Below are 19367 nucleotides of genomic sequence, written 5' to 3'. Positions count from 1 at the left end.
GCCATCCTTGGCTAACAGCAGGACTTTGTCAATCGTAACTTACTGATGTCAGAAACAAAGGCCCAGGTATATAGCTGCTATCCTTGGCTAACAGCAGGACTTTGTCAATCGTAACTTACTGATGTCAGAAACAAAGGCCCAGGTATATAGCTGCCATCCTTGGCTAACAGCAGGACTTTGTCAATCGTAACTTACTGATGTCAGAAACAAAGGCCCAGGTATATAGCTGCCATCCTTGGCTAACAGCAGGACTTTGTCAATCGTAACTTACTGATGTCAGAAACAAAGGCCCAGGTATATAGCTGCCATCCTTGGCTAACAGCAGAACTTTGTCAATCGTAACTTACTGATGTCAGAAACAAAGGCCCAGGTATATAGCTGCCATCCTTGGCTAACAGCAGGACTTTGTCAATCGTAACTTACTGATGTCAGAAACAAAGGCCCAGGTATATAGCTGCCATCCTTGGCTAACAGCAGGACTTTGTCAATCGTAACTTACTGATGTCAGAAACAAAGGCCCAGGTATATAGCTGCCATCCTTGGCTAACAGCAGGACTTTGTCAATCGTAACTTACTGATGTCAGAAACAAAGGCCCAGGTATATAGCTGCCATCCTTGGCTAACAGCAGGACTTTGTCAATCGTAACTTACTGATGTCAGAAACAAAGGCCCAGGTATATAGCTGCCATCCTTGGCTAACAGCAGGACTTTGTCAATCGTAACTTACTGATGTCAGAAACAAAGGCCCAGGTATATAGCTGCCATCCTTGGCTAACAGCAGGACTTTGTCAATCGTAACTTACTGATGACAGAAACAAAGGCCCAGGTATATATGTGTGAAAGAAGTAGCTGTGGTCCTTGGCTAAGAACAGAACTTTGTCAATCGTAACTTACTGATGACAGAAACAAAGGCCCAGGTATATATGTGTGAAAGAAGTAGCTGTGGTCCTTGGCTAAGAACAGAACGTTGTCAATCGTGTCTTAATGATGGCAGAAACAAAGGCCCAGGTATATAGCTGCCATCCTTGGCTAACAACAGGAAGTTATCAATCGTGTCTTATCGATGATGCAGGTACACGTATGAAAGAAATAGCTCTCATCCTTGGCCAAGAACAAGACTTTGTCAATCGTACCTTACTGATGACAGAACCTCAAAAAGAAGTACATGCCTGAACAAATTACCGGGATCATTGGATTGGCTGGTTTATTATTGCGGGGATAGGACCCCAGAGGTATATGTCCGAAACAAGGCTAAGGACTATGATTCTTTTAGCTTTTTGGTGACAGACACACGCTAGAGAGTGACATGTATGACAAAAGACACAACAAAGATACTTGGCTCTTGACTCTGTAAAGACGACATGTTGTTTGTTTTGATGACAAGACGGGGACAGAGGCTTCTGACTTTCTGTGTCCAAATATGGAACACATCAGTGCCACCGATGTCATGTAGACACAGGCACATTGTATTTCTGTCTGCTAGACGACCATCGACACTGTACGAGTCATGTTTTGATAATAACAGAAAAAAACCCAGGTAGGCCCTACATATTCAGATAAAAAGCAAGTAGGCTAGTATCCTTGGCTCTTGACATTTTGCTTCTGTAAATGAGAACAAATCTGCATTAGCCATGCCTTAACATGAGGTACACATCTGAAACAATCATCCTTCATTGCAACAGGTTGCTGTCTGACCAACAACGAAACAGTGTTCCACCAAATAGTATAGCTAATAACAACAGTGTGTCAATATCGTATTTATAACTTGTAACACACGGAAGCGGGTACACGTTTGGCACAACGGTCATTTTCTTACGGCTTTCTTTTTCTGAAGAAGACTGCCGTTTTATCAGCTGTGTATTACACACCATGGAAACATGTCTGACTCAAGACCGACGGCTTTTGGAAAATTGTATTTCAGATCCATTGCTGTTAAAATACCAAATCAAGTCAAATCCCATTATTGTTATTATCTCAAGTCTGAGAAATTAGATCTGATCGAAGAACGTTCCTTTTATCGCTGATCTTGCACTGGATCGTTTTCACAATTACTTCAGCTCAGCTGAGCAAGGGCAATGCAACATTGAGAGATATCTGACACGCTACTCCTCCTCTGTTGACTGCTGTGTCGTGAAGGGTGGTGATTCATTCTGTTCTCACTTTGCGCGTTCATACTGATGACATGGCTCATCAGGTTTAGAAACGAATTCAAAATGGTTAATTTTGGTTGTTGAACTTCAAATCCTTCCTGTACAAAATTGTACCACTTTATTTGTGAAGGGACCTTCGGGTCCCCCCGCGGGTTAGGGGGAAGAATTTACCCGATGCTCCCCAGCATGTCGTAAGAGGCGACTAACGGATTCTGTTTCTCCTTTTACCCTTGTTAAGTGGTTCTTGTATAGAATATAGTCAATTTTTGTAAAGATTTTAGTCAAGCAGTATGTAAGAAATGTTAAGTCCTTTGTACTGGAAACTTGCATTCTCCCAGTAAGGTAATATATTGTACTACGTTGCAAGCCCCTGGAGCAAATTTTTGATTAGTGCTTTTGTGAACAAGAAACAATTAACAAGTGGCTCTATCCCGTCTCCCCCCCTTTCCCCGTCGCGATATAACCTTCGTGGTTGAAAACGACGTTAAACACCAAATAAAGAAAGAAAGAAAGAAAGGACCTTCGGGTGTGTGCTTTGTGAAGCAGCGTTTTACACATTTTGGGTGAGTGGGTGATTATTGTAAAGTTACAGTGTCGTGAGCGTCGCGATCACAAGACTTCGTATGCTATACTCCTGAAAGAGGATGGTCTAACTCGAAACATCTAAACCTGCTAAATCGTTGCTGAAATGTTGTGACTGACATATCCTGCATGGTGGAGAAGGGTCAAACTTCAGACAACTAGCTACAACTGGCCTTTTTCCATCGCTGAAAGCCTGCCACAATCAGATTTAGCCTGCAAGTGCTACCATTGCTCTTACTTTAGTTTGGTTGTGATCGTTTTGAATGTGAAAAGTCTAGGCGTGACAATATGTCTCAAACACTGAATCGTGGCTGTTGATACACGGTCGCATAGTGTTCTTGCGTCGTTGCTATCATATCACAAAAGGGACCATTTTTATCACCAAAGACCTTAATTAATGAATCGAGCTAGCATTTACTTGCTGTCATTTGGGCAACAACAGTAAATGGCAGATTTGTCGTTGGTGCTCTGCCGTTTCAAAAAACAACCCACCTGTAGGCATATACACATTTGATTACTAGGTTGAAATGCTTGTGTTTTACTGATTTACTTCGATAGTGAAAAGAACGGTTTTTTTCGCAGTGTAAGTACACATAAAGCAGGTCACACTAGATGTATGTTGGCCCTGCTCTACGTGAACTTATACTGCAAGAAAGCCGTCCACATACATCTAGCGTGAACTGCTTTATGACTGGGACCACCATCATGTCTGTCTGCTGAAATGCTGTTGCCTTGTTGCTGTTTCAATATGTGTGTGTGTCATTGGCTTCGAACTGTATGCCATCATGGTGTCATCAATGACTGTCTCGAGCTTTGAAGGTACATTCCTCCTCGTGTAAGTACATCTGTCCCACTGCAGATCTGTTCAGACTTGTGCAATAGCAAGATCTAGATCAGCACTTTTCAGCACGTGTACGGGAACGTGTACGGGTTACGTCCTCAAATCTAGTTTTTACGTCACGCGTTTGCCAAGATCTGCAGTCTTGGTGGGAGTAAAACAACGTATGATTTGGAACATTGGAGAAAAAAGTGAGTCACGGGTGACGCAATATCTACACGTACGCGTACCGGTCTTTGCTACACGTCCGTGCATCTAGAACACTCTAATAATGTTAGACAATTAAATACCTTCCCCTGGAATCCAAAATAATGAATATATTGATACATTATATATTTCCCCTTGGACGAATGTCCAAACATGGTGTCGGTTTTTTTTTAAGAGTTGGGGGGCCCTTTGGATTGATTTCCAAGATTCATGTCAGTGTTACTAACAACATTAATTCATAGAGTATTTCCCACTCTGTACAGAAAACAGCCAGGGTGTGGAATGTTGGTATGTGTCCAAAGGGAAGGATGATGTTATTATGCCATGTAAAACGCCTGGACACATATGTTGTAGTACACATGATTGTTTACGCGAGAAAATCATACTATTGTTCACCCTCTCTTGATTGAAATCTTGATTAAACAAACATTGACGTTCATATGTGTTTTAAATGTTGACCATGTGATAATTGCCTCTCTCGTCGTTTGAATCGTTGTATTTTTAATCTTGATCATGTGATCGATCATTGATTCTTTTGTCTTTTAATGTATTAATGTTTTAAATCCTGATCATGTTGGTAGGTAGTTGTTGCCATCAGCATGCGTGTGAAAAAAAAATTTTTGTCAGATGCAGAGGAAAAGCAAGGGCGTTCACTCTTTCACAACCTATAAAAACTCGACTCGAGTTATTTTCGCAAATCGTCTATTAAACTTTAACAAATGGGCCCGAGAGTGCTGGCTTTTCTGAATGTTTTGCCATAAATGCTATTATTCATAAGCTACTGCTATGTGAATGATGGATACTTTTAAAGAGTAGCTAGCTTTCGATTTTAAAACACTCCTTTGAGAATGCTGAAACTCGGATACCTTGCCGTGTGAATGTTTACTGGATTGAATATACTACACGTGGATTGCTGTCCATCTGCAAAAACTACTCCTTGAACTCTGACTACCCGTTAAAACTACTCTCGGAATGCTGACAGCCTGCACATTCTAATCCTAGTACTTTCGAAACAAATCAATATCAGTAACTTACTTGTTACTTTCACTGGTTAGAAAGAATGATTTTTAAAATCATGTCTTTGTTCATGCTGGCTTTTGTAAATATTCCTTCTAAATATTACAATTCTTTAGAGACTTCAAGACGACGTGAAAGCGTGTGTGTGTTAAATGTCATTGTCTTGAGCTTGAGTCTCACACAGAAGTAGAAACTTCAAAGCACCCTAAATCTTTTGTCAGCGAATGTGAAACCTGGTGATTGTTGTAAATTGAGTAGCACTGACGTGAGCTTGGGTCTCACGAAGGAATACAAATGTCACTATGTTCTGAATCTCTCATCAGAAACCCGATTACTTTTGAATGTTGAATCCCACTGGGTTGAGCGGGCGGGGATGTAGCTCAGTCGGTAGCGCGCTGGATTTGTATCCAGTTGGCCGCTGTCAGCGTGAGTTCGTCCCCACGTTCGGCGAGAGATTTATTTCTCAGAGTCAACTTTGTGTGCAGACTCTCCTCGGTGTCCGAACACCCCCGTGTGTACACGCAAGCACAAGACCAAGTGCGCACGAAAAAGATCCTAGAAACACGAAAATACCCAGCATGCTTCCTCCGAAATCGGCGTATGGCTGCCTAAATGGCGGGGTAAAAACGGTCATACACGTAAAAGCCGTGGGAGTTTCAGCCCATGAACGAACAAACAAACAAACTGAGTTGAGCTGGAATTTCAAGATGAAAGAGAATACAGTCATAATAGCTGCGGCCTGTTTCCATTTTGACCACTCTTTGAAGCTGAAACCTGCTGTGGGTTTTCGCTGTACTCAGACAGCTTCTCCTATTAATTTTGAGGTTGAAATCCAGTATGAACACACCTAGCATTTAATTTTCAACTGCGTCTTGCTGAATAATATTCTCCGTGATACGTCAGTCTTTTATCCCGGAACACCCAAAATGAAGAAGACACCAGATGGACCTAAATGTATGCGCGATGGTGGGTTTCTCAGACTTCGAACAGAATGCGACAACCTTCCGGTGTTAGTCATGCTATCCCCATGGACGACAGTTTTTTGGTTTAATGAAAACAAATAACTCACATCCTTGTGTAAATCGCTGTGTTTATCTCAGTGTCGGCAAAAGAAAACAAATTTCTACATAGTTAAAAAAACAAAGGAATACTGTACTCACCAATACAAGAACGAGACAAGACGGTACGAATTTTCGCTTATGGAAGCTTCATCAGGAAAAACAAGAACACAAAAGACAACAAAAAGCAGACGCAACACGGAACGAACAAGGTTTGAAAGAAAATGGAAGGGAAACACGCAAAAAAGGGAAGGAACTCTAATATTTCTACATTTTTTCTTTGTGAACTGCTGCTCTTTTCTCCGTTTCTTGTCATGCACCATTTTGTTTCTGTGACTGTGTCCATCCACACTTTAATCCCAGGACTGCTCTTCTTGGACAAAATCGTCTGCACAATGAGCCCCCAGGCGCTAGACGGAAAGGAAAGGAGAGAAGAGCTTCTGCCAGATTTTCTTATCATCGATTTTTCGCCAGGAAACATTCGTAGAAGTGTAAGCTATTAGAAGAGGGATTCGAGCAGAATGGAGGAGGACCAGTGGGGGGTGGGGGGCCTGGAGGGGAGTGGGGAAAGAGGACGGTGGAACATGTACGTAGGCGGTATGAAACTGTCACTTCGTTTCAGCTTGTCAACTCCAGTGATTCGTGGTACCTAGACATCCAACAGAAGTACGATCGTTCTTGTAGTGAAATTGAAGAGTTGTGTGCTCATTGATAACTTTAAACTGAAATTTCAGCCGCGTACGTAGATTGCCCTGAGAGCTGGTTCGTAGCTTTTTAACAATAATTTTAACTTTATTTTATTTGAAAATTACATCCTGTGGTAGCGGCCTAATCGCAGAGCTTGTAGGCTCAAAACGAGAAGTCTTACAAAGATATCGGGTCTTGCTTAAAACGGTTCAGTGAATATCGTGTTGGCAGTTCAATCTTTCCATCTTTGACTGTGGCAGTGTTGTGTTCAATCATAGCATTGTTTTTGTAAAAACGTATGTGATGTTAATGGACTGTTGGTCATTTCTAACGGAACAAGGTAATCGTGATTGCACACAAAGACCCACACAGTTCAGACCATTCTTCGTCACTCGTGGCACTAAACATTTGGTATCTTCACCTTAGTGGTTAAAATACAAAAACAGATCGGCTGCTAACATTCCAAATTAAATAATTTCAGAAGAAGACAAAGAAAGAAAAAAAGGTATGTTATTGAAACGTTTAATTACGACCCCAAAACAAGAACAACAAAAACCGTTTCGTTCACTGTTCTGCTACCTCGCGGTCTTGTAAGGGAACAGACACACAGACACTTATAATACACAAATTTAACTTATCTGACACATTTTCAAGAAGCTCGTTCGGAAGGCACAAGCGAGACAAATTTTGGAACGTTGACAGTCTATTTGTTTTTGGTTTTCAGACTCAAAACGCAAGAATAGTAGTACAGTGACTGTAACGTTTTGTGATCAATTACACGTTCCAAATACCTACCATTCTATTTTAGCGGTTGAAGTTTTAGAGGATGGAAGTATTGTTGGGGTGACGCCCAGTGTCCCCTATTAAGGAACCTACAGAAAACTGTTGTTCTCATTTCCAAGAACATCGAATAAGCCTTACATTGCGCGTGTATCTGTTAACCCCCAGTCCCGTGTGTGTCCTCTGTGCACGTGACTTTGTGTGTTACGAATAATGTCTTGTAGCTGCTGCCTTTTTTCATGAATGCTACAGCTGTGGAAACGACTATCTGAGAATTTTATTTTAAGATGGACATTGGTCAACGAAGACAAAAACTTACTAAGTCAATTAATGTAAAAAATAACATCAGCAAAATCACGTGAGATTAACATCATTAGTATGATATATAATACGTGTTCAGGCTGGTTTTGGTTGTTGGAGTTTCAGGCTAAATGCGATCTTCACAAAATATTGCTAATAAAATATGGGACTCTTTTTACATTTAGTCAAGTTTTGTAGTCAAGTTTTGACTAAATGTTTTAACATAGAGGGGGGAATCGAGACGAGGGTCGTGGTGTATGTGTGTGTGTGTGTCTGTCTGTCTGTCTGTGTGTGTGTGTGTAGAGCGATTCAGACTAAACTACTGGGCCGATCTTTATGAAATTTGACATGAGAGTTCCTGAGTATGATATCCCTGGACGTTTTTTTCTTTTTTTCGATAAATGTCTTTGATGACGTCATATCCGGCTTTTCGTGAAAGTTGAGGCGGCACTGTCACGCTCTCATTTTTCAACCAAATTGGTTGAAAGTTTTGTCAAGTAATCTTCGACGAAGCCCGGACTTCGGTATTGCATTTCAGCTTGGTGGCTTAAACATTAATTAATGACTTTGGTCATTAAAAATCTGAAAATTGTAAAAAAAATATTTTTTTATATAAAACGATTCAAATTTACGTTCATCTTATTTTCCATCATTTGCTGATTCCAAAAACATATAAATATGTTATATTTGGATTAAAAACAAGCTCTGAAAATTAAATATATAAAAATTATTATCAAAATTAAATTTTTGAAATCAATTTAAAAACACTTTCATCTTATTCCTTGTCGGTTCCTGATTCCAAAAACATATAGATATGATATGTTTGGATTAAAAACACGCTCAGAAAGTTAAAACGAAGAGAGGTACAGAAAAGCGTGTTATCCTTCTCAGCGCAAGTACTACCCCGCTCTTCTTGTCAATTTCACTGCCTTTGCCGTGCGCGGTGGGCTGATGCTACGAGTATTACGGTCTTGCTGCGTTGCATTGCGTTCAGTTTCATTCTGTGAGTTCGACAGCTACTTGACTAAATGTTGTATTTTCGCCTTACGCGACTTGTTATATTTTTCTGATGTGCTGCGGAAAACTGAATGTGCAATATGACGCCAGAAGACAAAGAACATTTAGGATGACAAGTATATATATGTTTTTCTCATGAACGGACAATTCACCAGTTGGCATCCATTTTCAAAATATGGAGGCTTTTAGCAGAAAAGTCTTGTTTGTCTGTTTGCGTCTTTTTTTTCTCTCTTCTCTGTTGGTTGAATCTGGTATCCTCTAGTGTGCTTTTACCGCTTACGTCGGTACCAGGTATATGCGCGCTTGCCTTTCCTGTTTACACTTTACGTCTGGATTGAACCATTCATTTCTCCAAACATAAGTATTGAGTCCAAACATTATGTGAACAGTTGTAACTGTATGAATGTCTATCCATGTTAACGTCGATGTTAATATGAATTTGTTGACGTTTTCACTGGATTGTACTTTTGTCTCTAATGTACGAATTGGAATATTTTATGAACGTTGCAAGTCTTGCGAATTTTAAAAGGCACTTTATATGCTGTGTGTGTGTGTGTGTGTCTGTGTCTGTGTCTGTGTGTATTTGTGTATATGTGTGTATGTGGGGGTGTGGGTGTAATAATTGGTGATCTTTATAATAATAATAATAATAAAGTGTATTTATATTGCGCCTATCCCTTACAAAAAACAAAAATATTTGGCTCTAAGCGCATTACAACATGTGAAGGACTTGGTACAATCAAGTCTGACAAGTACAACAGCACAATATACAGTCGGTCTCTTAGGTAAAAGCAGCTTCGACAGTTAAACACTTCTACTAAAAGATCCTCTAACAATTTACAAACATAGTTAAAGAACATCGAGTTAATAGGAATTAAAAAAAAAAAGGTTCTTATAATAAAACTATCTAGCGAACGACGAAGAAGAAGAAGAATAAAACTATCAATGTCAATGTATAACAAGTCATTCAACGTAAATGGCCAAAGAACAACAATAAAACAATGGTGATAAAACAGTTATACTCAATGGCTAATAACGAGGCAGAGTTAAATAGTATCGACACAAGATTAAAACAAAACATATTTCTGGAGACGAATTAACAACAATAAAGCAATGGTGATAAAACAGTTTTACTCAATGGCTAATAGCGAGGCAGAATTAAATAGTATCGACACAAGATTTAAACTAAACATATTCCTGGAGACGCATTTAATAATTATACATGTATCAAATAATCAATGTACAAAATACAGCCCTCGCAAGCAACCCGCCCCCAGCCGGCCCACAGCGCGCTACGATGGCAAGCGACCCCTCTCCTTAATGTGGCAAATACTGAACAGTGCACACAACCAATTACTCGCATATACTCGTGTCGCTCACTCGCACACACACACAAACACACACACGGACAACATCGAATCACTCGCACAGGCTAGGGGTTGAAGTATTCCCGGAAGAGGTGTGTTTTTAGAGAGGACTTGAAGGAAGGGAGAGAGGTAGAAAGGCGGACAGACATGGGCAGAGAGTTCCAAATAGAGGGAGCTGTGTAGGTAAAGGCGCGCTTGCCGAAAGCGTTCAGTTTGACGCGTGGGACAACAAGGTGCCCTGCGTCAGCGGATCTGAGGTTGCGTGTGGGGACGTGTGGCTTTAAGAGCGAAGACAGGTAAGAAGGGGCAGAGTCTTGAAGGCTACGGTAACACAGGGTAGCTATTTTATATGTAATGCGTGCTTTGATTGGTAGCCAGTGAAGGGTCATGAGGAGAGGGGTGACATGGTCGCGCTTGCGCTTGCGCAGCACAAGACGTGCTGCATTGTTCATGATGCGCTGTAGGCGGTCTAGCTTGGCGTCTGGGAGGCCGGCTAGGAGCGAGTTGCAGTAATCCAGTCTCGACAAAATAAAAGCCGAAACCAGTGTCTTGGTTGCGTCGAGGGAAAGAAGGTGTCTGATTTGGCTAATCCTCCGCATTTCAAGAAAGGCGGTTCTGCAGAGTGAGTTGATGTGGGCGTCCATTGACAGGTTACTGTCAAGGTGGACACCCAGGTTTTTTACTTTGGTGCTGAATGTGACTGTGGTATCAGAAAGGGTAAGACTGGATGTTTCTGAAAGAAGCTTTAACTTTGATTGTTTGCCAACTGGCATGATCTCTGTCTTATCATCATTCATCTTGAGCTTGTTGACTGTCATCCACTGTTTGATGGAATCGCTGCATGATTCTATTGACTGCACTAACTCTGTAAACTGTTTGGTGTGTGCGGATTTTTGTAGTTGAGTGTCGTCTGCGAACATGTGGTACAGGACATTGTGGTGCTTTATGACTTTGCTTAACGGCTGCATGTACATAGTGAATAACACTGGGCCTAACACAGATCCTTGTGGGACACCATACTTTAATATGGTGTCCTCGGAGTGCTTATTCTGGATCACAACAGCCTGAGTGCGTCCAGTCAGGTAGGAGCAGAACCACCCCAGAGCCGTGCCTGTTATGCCGAATGTGGTGTTCAACCTTGCCAGCAGTATATCGTGGTCAAGGGTGTCGAACGCTGCGGATAGGTCCAACAGGGCCAGAAGCGAAACAGAGCCGCTGTCACAAGCAGTGAGAAGATCATTCGCTACCTTAAGTAGGGCTGTTTCAGTGCTGTGATCTGCGCGGTAGGCGGACTGTAATGGTTCAACCATACCTGTCTTAGCGAGATGCTCTGACAATTGGGCCAAAACAACTTTTTCAAGGACTTTCGAAACAAAAGGCAAATTGGAGACAGGGCGGTAGTTCTTGAAAGTGTTGATGTCAAGGTTAGCTTTTTTCAGGAGGGGAGTGACTACTGCATGCTTAAAAGAAGGGGGTACTTGACCGGATGTGAGGGATTGATTTATGATGTCAGTAATGACAGGGAGTAATTCCTCTAGACACTCATTTAATAGCTCTGAAGGAATTGGGTCGAGAATACAGGATTTGGGTGGAGCTTTTTCAATGATCTTCTTCACTTGTTCTTTAGTGACAGGAGAAAAATCGGTGAGGTGGGCGCCGTGAAATGGCGCATGCTCTGGATGCCCAGGAGCAGCATCAAGCTCGACTCGGATCTTCTCGATTTTTTCGGCAAAAAAGTCCCCAAACTTATCTGGAAGGTCATCAAGAGGGACGGAGTTTGGTAGCTTTTTATTTTGAACTTTACCGAGGAGCTGCCCTGTGATCAGAAAGAGTTCTTTGCTGGAGGTGCTGTTCTCGATTTTCTGAGAAATAAACTGGTGTCTGTTCTTATCCACCATCTCTTTGACGGCCTCTCGGTGAAAAGTAAAGATTTGCCTGTGGACCGTGAGAGCCGATTTCCTCCACTCTCTCTCAGCACGACGCCGATCTTGCTTGGCTGTGGAGACCTCCGGCGTAAGCCAAGGTGCCGAGGGTCTGTCGGTGACTGTGCGTGTGGTGAGAGGGGCGTGCTTGTCCAGAATCCGGCGCAGGTCGCTGTTGTAGCTGGACACGAGGTCATGTCTGTCTAACTGGAGTGCTCTGACGTCATCCTTCAGTGCTGCCATGTCGATCCGCTTCATGTTGCGCGAGGTGACGACTCGTCTGGCAGGGCCTGGCTTCTGAAGGTCGAAGCTGAAAGAAATGACGAAGTGGTCGGAGATCAGCATGTCCTGCACAATCAGGTCTGAGACGCCGACGTCCCCGCCGACCACCACCCAGTCAAGGGTGTGTCCACGACGATGCGTCGGCCTGTCTACCAGCTGGGACAAGTTGAGAGTGGGGAGCAGTGTTTTCAGCGTGTTAGCGTTCAAGTCCGACTGTGAATCATAATGAAGGTTGATGTCTCCGACAACTACAAGATTACAGTGCAAATTGGCGTATTCGTCTAAAAGCTCTGTGAACTCAGCCAAAAACTGCGGAGTAGATAGTTTGTTCTTTTTATTGGGGGGAGGGCGGTATACACAAAGAAATGTGAGGTCTTGATTGCAATGACGGATTTTAGTCTTGCACAGTTCAAACGAAAGAAAATCAAACCGTTCAAGCGAAATGTCTACGCAGTCGCGCAATGAAGTGCGATAGAGCACGGCCAGACCACCACCCGCGCCAGTCAGACGTGGGCAGGAGTGGAGGTTGAAGCCCGGGGGAGTCATCGCTTGCATCAGGGGCTCGTCGCCGACCTCTCTAAACCAAGTCTCTGTTATGAAGACTAAGTCCGCTTGGCTATCGTGTATCAGGTCCGCTAGCTCGGTCGTTTTGTTGCGGCACGACTGGGCGTTCAGGTAGCACACCTTGAAGTGTTTGGAATCATCCCCCTGCTTTGTGGGGAGTGTGCGTTTGATACTAACTAGATTTGATCTGTTAATACATTTTTGGCTATGTGCCACGGCTCGTGTGCCTGTGGATGCGATAGTTTCTATTTTCATTGTCTTTGGAACGTGTGTGATGTCAGGTTGGTTTATCTGAATCATGTTGGATAGGTTACGCTTAGATTGTCTTTGATACAAGTGCATGCCATCGTTAAAACACATGGTACTGTCAGGCGCCTGTGCAACACTCGTAATGACTGGAATGTGTTTCTGTCGTCTGCTACCGGCCCGTACCCCTCTCACCGTTTTTCCAGGAACTATTCCAAGCTGTCGGCACCGCTGAAGCACAACCGGAGACAACCGTAGCGACGCATAGGGTCGGGGCCCGGTGGTCAGTGCCACTGCACAACACTCAGCGACGTTCACAAGCATGGCTGTCGAGTGGACAGGCCTACTGTCACTGTCACACCGCGTCAACACAATGGCCGACAGAGAGGCCGCGGCAAACAGACACTTGTAGACGGCGATCAGCATAGCAAAAACACTCAAAACTTATATCCGATTGAAAAGGAGAAGAAGACGCAGACACCGGTCCAAACACATAGATCCTTGGATGGTTAAGAATGACTAAAATACTAGTTAATTGAACAAAGTGTGGAGACGAAGAAAAGCTGCTGGTAAGGCGCTGAACATCGCTCACTCCATGCGTTTTAATGTTATTGTGTGTTTATTGTCAACCACAATGTAATTTCTCATTTTGAGATAATAAAATTGTTTTGTCGTGTATTTCATGGTATTGCATAAGTCTGTTTCTTCAAAGCAAATGCGCTGGTGTTTCCTTTCGTCTTAAGCTTATGTCACGGAATTCTGTGTGATCATTGGTGCTTTGTGTCCACAGCACGTGCAGCTGACGTCACCAGGACACAGATTTGTGATGACGTACCAGTCCACGAGTAACGTCCCTTCTGGTTCTCACGTGCACGCTCACGGACCCACCCCCACCCCCTATCTGTATCCCCCCATCCCCAAGCCTAGCGTGTGGTCCCCCTACCATCCAGATAACTCTACCACCTTTTCTAACCCTGGCTACATCACGCCATCCATCCCTACCGCACCACCACCGTCTTATTGCTAACTCACTTTCACTGGGACTGACAATAGACGCGAATTCCGGAAATAACTCTACTAACAACAATAACTCTACTAACTTTTTCAACCCTGGCTACATCACGCCACCCATCCCTACCGCACCACCACCGTCTTATTGCTAACTCACTTTCACTGGGACTGACAATAGACGAATTCTGGAAACAACACTGTCTGTTTTTTATGGGTTGTGTGAAAGGGTGCTTTCCTTGGTTTTCCCTGTGTTTTTCCATAAAAAACTTGAAGCAAGCTACACGTGTCATCGAAGGCTTGGGTCAGTGTTTTTTTTGAAAAATAAGGGAAGCAACTCTTCTGCAATCAATACAAACTTGACAGAGTTATTTCCGATAATCGTCTATATATATATTGCTTTTCCATATCCCACCACAACTAATAGTCGCCGCACTGCCTTCGGGAGTCTACTAACTACCCCAATCCTGGCTATAGCATTGTCTCAAAACGAACGTGATAAGAGTTGTCCGTCCCTGACATAACCCGCGGCGCTGTCAGCGGGTAGTTCCGGTTGTTTTGTTTACGTCCAAAAGAGAGAAGAAGATTAGTGGTGGATGGAAACGTTACTGTTTCTGCTGTTCAAACTACGCGGGTAAAAACGTTGAAGGGCGGATTGTCATGCGGTTGCATTTTGCAAACACAAACCGGAACTACCTGCTGTTCCAGGGGCGTAACTCTGTCCGACTATCGCGTTAGTTTCGAGACAGTGCTATAGAACACCTACCATTCCATCTGCGCAGACACCCTGTAGTTTTTTGCGCGAAGAGTTAATTGTAAACGGCATTAAAGGTAACTTGCGTAGTGCAAGAATAGAAACCAAATATTATAACGGAATCCGCTTTCGAAAGAGCCCTAAGTGTTTTTGCCAAAGAAGACATCTGTGCACGTGGACATTATAATTTGAAATCAGTTTCGCGGATGTCGCTACTCCTCTTGTCTTTAACAATGTACTCATCAATACAGGAGAGAATGACTGCTTGGTGTTTACTGTCCCACAGGCTAAATATTACGCCTCTTAAGGACATGATATGGGTTATATATGATTCGAGTTTTACGCCCTCACGGCTTTTGATGTATGCGTGTTTAGGTGGTATCAGCCATCTGCACTTATGGTAGAATAACCAAGATTTTTTACGTGCCATTGTGGTGACACGGGGTTGGGACATGGCTTCCGTCTCTGGGTTTGCACATAAAGTTGACCCGTGTCCGTCCCGGTCCGAATTCGAACCTGCGACCTTCCGGTCACAAGTCCAGTGCTCTACCAACTGAGCTACCGGGCCCCCATCAATACAGGAGCAGCACATGCGAAATTAAATAAGATGTTCGCCTATGGGGACTTCTTCAGGACTAAAAACAAACAAACAAACAAACAAACAAACAAACAAACAAACAAACAAACACACACACACACACACACACACACACACACACACACACACACACACACACACCAACCAAACAAACAAACAAACAAACAAACACAGAGGGAAACAAACAGCAAGAGCAGCACGGAATGAAACAGGTTTGAAAAGAAGATGGAGGGAAACAAAAAGGGAAGGAACTCTTGTCTTCAATTTAAACGGACCTAGACTTTTTATGCGTGCACGCCCTATGGCCTTTGATCCAAGATTGTGACTAAGCTTGCCAAGAAGTCACCATTATTGTTCTCCAGAAGATATTTTTAAGGCACCGCCTAGAACCACTTAAATTTGAACCACGTCTTAGTGAAAATGTACGGCTTTTCTGTGTCCTAATTTGCAGGTCGTGACAAAAATAATAGTCTGGTCGTCCTAAAAAATTCAGAACTCGATATTTAGGTCGCTTGGAAAAAAACACATCTGTCCCGCACCTGGGTCCAGCCGTTTGCACTTCTTACTTTTTTTTCTGACCTTCGTTATCTGGTACCAAATTTAACTCGACTGTAAAGGTTTTTCGGCGTCTGGTAAAAATATAGTACTAGTGTAGGCCTATATTCTCTTATTCTTGTAAAGGCCTAGCCTTCATAACAACCCCCAAAATCGGTTTCAGGTCACCTCTCAGTTAATTAAGTTTGTCTCATGTGTCGGTTCACATTGTTGCGTTCATCACTAACGTTAAATGTCGGTCTCCTTTGCTTGTCTTTAGAGACCCACTCCTTCCTGTGTTAACTCAACTCGACCCACCATCTTTGATTTCTCTGGGCTTTTACATGGGATCAGACAATCCTTCTTTGACCCGCTACCAAAAAGCAACATACTTTCTATCTTTCGTTTGTTTTATTTTATTGTTTTATTATTTTACTTCTTTTTTTTTTTTAAACTATAAAGTGACATGAGGAAACAGCGTTGCCAAAAACCAAGCGATGCTCACTGTGCTGTTTTGTTTGTTTGTTTGTTTGTTTGTTCTTCTTGTTTATCATTGATTCGAATTTTTTTTTATTAGACGTAAGGAAATTTGAAAGAAGAGGCGTAGCCTTAAACCTCTATCCTTCTAGAATGAAGTTGTATCATGTCTCCTTGGCACATCTTGATGCTTCACATGATACGAACACGCATGTTTCAAGCCATCAGCTTCTTTTGCTGAATGTAATTATTACACCCCCGGTATAGGGGTGTGTATAGGTTTCACTCGATGTGTTTGTGTGTTTGTGGCGGTGTTTGTGTTCGCAAGTAGATCTCAAGAATGAACGGACCGATCGTCACCAAACTTGGTGAACAGGTTCTATACATTCCTGAGACGGTCCTTACAAAAATTGGGACCAGTCAAACACACGCTTAGGGAGTTATTGGTGGATTAAAATTATACAACGACTTATAGACGGACACCCCCGTTGGTCAAAGGGAAATAACCTTCTCAGTTGGTGGCAGTGAGAATGGTTATTTCCCTTTGACCAACGGGGGTGTTTTTCCTATCAGAGGAATTTCTTGTTTTTCTTATTTCTTCTTCTTCACCCACACAAAGGCAGGCATGCACGTGTGCATACTCAAACATATACAAACACATCTGCGCACATGTTTCTCTCTCTCTCTCTCTCTCTCTCTCTCTCTCTCTCTCTCTCTCTCTCTCTCTCTCTCTCTTCTCTCTCTCTCTCTCTCTCTCTCTCTCTCTCTCTCTCTCTCTCTCTCTCTGCGCCCCCACCCCCCTCTTTCTCTCTCCCCCTCTCTATTGCACGTGTTCACAACACGATGTATCATTGTATACAAGAAATGCACGAGTGTTGTTTACGCATGCGTCAAGCTTTGTGCTCATCAACAAATTATGCGGGAGCTGCCGAGTCTCTCATCCTTTGTCGGCAAAATGAGCGGCTAATTGGCTAATGGTCTACCTGGCTGCCGGTGATTGCTGATGCCGAAAGACTAACAGGCTAAAAGGCTAGACGATGTTTTTGTCCTGAAACGAGGATACTCTAACTGCCCGTGCAAGGAAGCAGATGGAGGTTCATTAATTCAAGGTTTTGTATAACGGAGCCTACACAAGTTTGATCAGTTGTGTCAGCGCATGACAAAGGGAGAAACAATCTTGTAGCCTATAGTGATTTTTTTTTATACAAAAGTGAGTGGAGTTTTTGTTTGTTTGTTTGTTTATAAAGAAGCTGAAAAATGCTATTCTTGCCAACGTCTTTGATGCACTTAGTCATTGCGAAAGCCTTTATGTAGGAACAAAACCCAATGTCTGTTCATTTGTTTGTTTTGTTTTGTGTTTATTCAAGAATTGTCGTTTTATGTGAATGTAATGTGAATATGTCATTTCAAACAAATGCCTGAACCAGAAGTTTAATTAACAAGGTAATACTTAAACAAAAAATGTAAGCAAAGCATTAGTGTCAGTATTCTGATTAGACTGTACGATTTTTGTTCTACATTGTAACAGAGACAGTACAGTACACAGTCTCTGATTGTAATATATATAATGTCAGGGAAAGTTGCAGCTTTCAGTATTGTAATATTTACTCAGAAAATACAACATAGTTCCTTGTCAAAAAGTAGAAGTGTTCATCATACACATGCGTCCTCTCTCTTTTTCTCTGTCTGTTCGCCTGTGTCTGTCTGTCTGTCTGTCTGTATGTATAGCATTCTCTCTCTCTCTCTCTCTCTCTCTCTCTCTCTCTCTCTCTCTCTCTCTCTCTCTCTCTCTCTCTCTCTTTCTCGCTCCACCCACTCGCTCTCTCTCTCTCTTTCTCTCTCGGCTCTCACTCTATCTCTCTCTTTCTCTCTCTCTCTCTTTCGTGCACATAACTGTCTATCATTTAACTCAGAAAATGCATTGCTGTGTTTTATCAAATGCTATGAATGTTACTTTCTTTTCATTGCTTTTGCACACGTAATTGCATTGTGATTTGTTGTTATAACACTTTTATTGCAAAAGACGAATTTCTAAGTGGATCTGGTCAAACTATGTATACTTGTGCTTTTTGTTGGGGAAATATTTTCCAGTTTCCCCATGGAAAAAGACAATAAAAAATAGGAATTTCTAATGGAAAATCCAATTGGGATGAATACAACTAACGACCAGCACTTTCAGTGACCGTGAACTGTATGTATACGTTGTGTTGTTCTAAATCGTTTTGAATGAAAAACGCATTATCATGTTAATGAATTCGATATAAAATAAACAAACTGTTGGTGCTTTTTCTTCCGTGTACTTATCATAATTGTGCTTGCTGATTATTCGTAGGCTATGATTATGTGTGGCTGATTATTAACGCACGTGCGCACACATAGACACACGCACAGACACAGCCACAGACACACACAGACACACAGACACACACACACACACACACACACACACACACACACACACACACACACACACACACACACACATGATAACTGGGGACTGACAAACTCAGATCAATGCGGGTAAGGAGTCGATAAATATTAGGCTAATCAGCCTGCTCCGATGTGCCTATTTTCTAAAGGAAAGAGCTTCATTTATTATCGATAGGACTGCCATTTATGCAGTGTCCACTCAATATGGCAAGGTAGGCTCTCATAAGTATAGTCCTGTGATGTTACCGTCATGTACATTTGGGTTTTCCCGCTGGGGAAAGCGAGCTGCCATACAGTCTGTGCAGCGCTACCCGCATTGTTTGTGTCTGCGTTTCCTTGCATGCGGATGTTCATATTTCCATAGACCTCTAAATGTAGGTCCCTGATATTTCCAAGCTCGAAGACTTTAGCTGTGAACTTGGGATCCTTATCTCGCGCATGATTTCTTATTCTTTGGACACCATGCACATCGCAGGTCGTTATTCACAGCCTCCATGTTGTATTGCCTCCATATCAAGCGGCGCAACTCTTCCATGGACCACAGACAGA

General features: G+C 42.5%; 1 protein-coding gene across 1 annotated transcript in view; it reads left to right on the top strand.

Annotated features, from left to right (window-relative positions):
- LOC138957297 (uncharacterized) overlaps positions 1 to 18677 on the top strand; it is a 63846-nt gene extending 45169 nt beyond the window's left edge. Inside the window, exon 4 of the mRNA XM_070328435.1 lies at positions 13808 to 18677. Within this exon, the coding sequence (XP_070184536.1) occupies positions 13808 to 14044 (237 nt within the window). The 3' untranslated portion in view covers positions 14045 to 18677. The remainder of the gene's footprint in view (positions 1 to 13807) is intronic.
- The last annotated feature ends 690 nt before the right edge of the window (positions 18678 to 19367 follow it).

Source organism: Littorina saxatilis, linkage group LG2, assembly GCF_037325665.1.
Source record: "Littorina saxatilis isolate snail1 linkage group LG2, US_GU_Lsax_2.0, whole genome shotgun sequence".
In the NCBI taxonomy this organism is placed as follows: Eukaryota; Metazoa; Mollusca; class Gastropoda; order Littorinimorpha; family Littorinidae; genus Littorina; species Littorina saxatilis.
The sequence above is the reverse complement of the archived record's forward strand: the minus strand, read 5'-3'. Positions and strand labels throughout refer to the sequence as shown.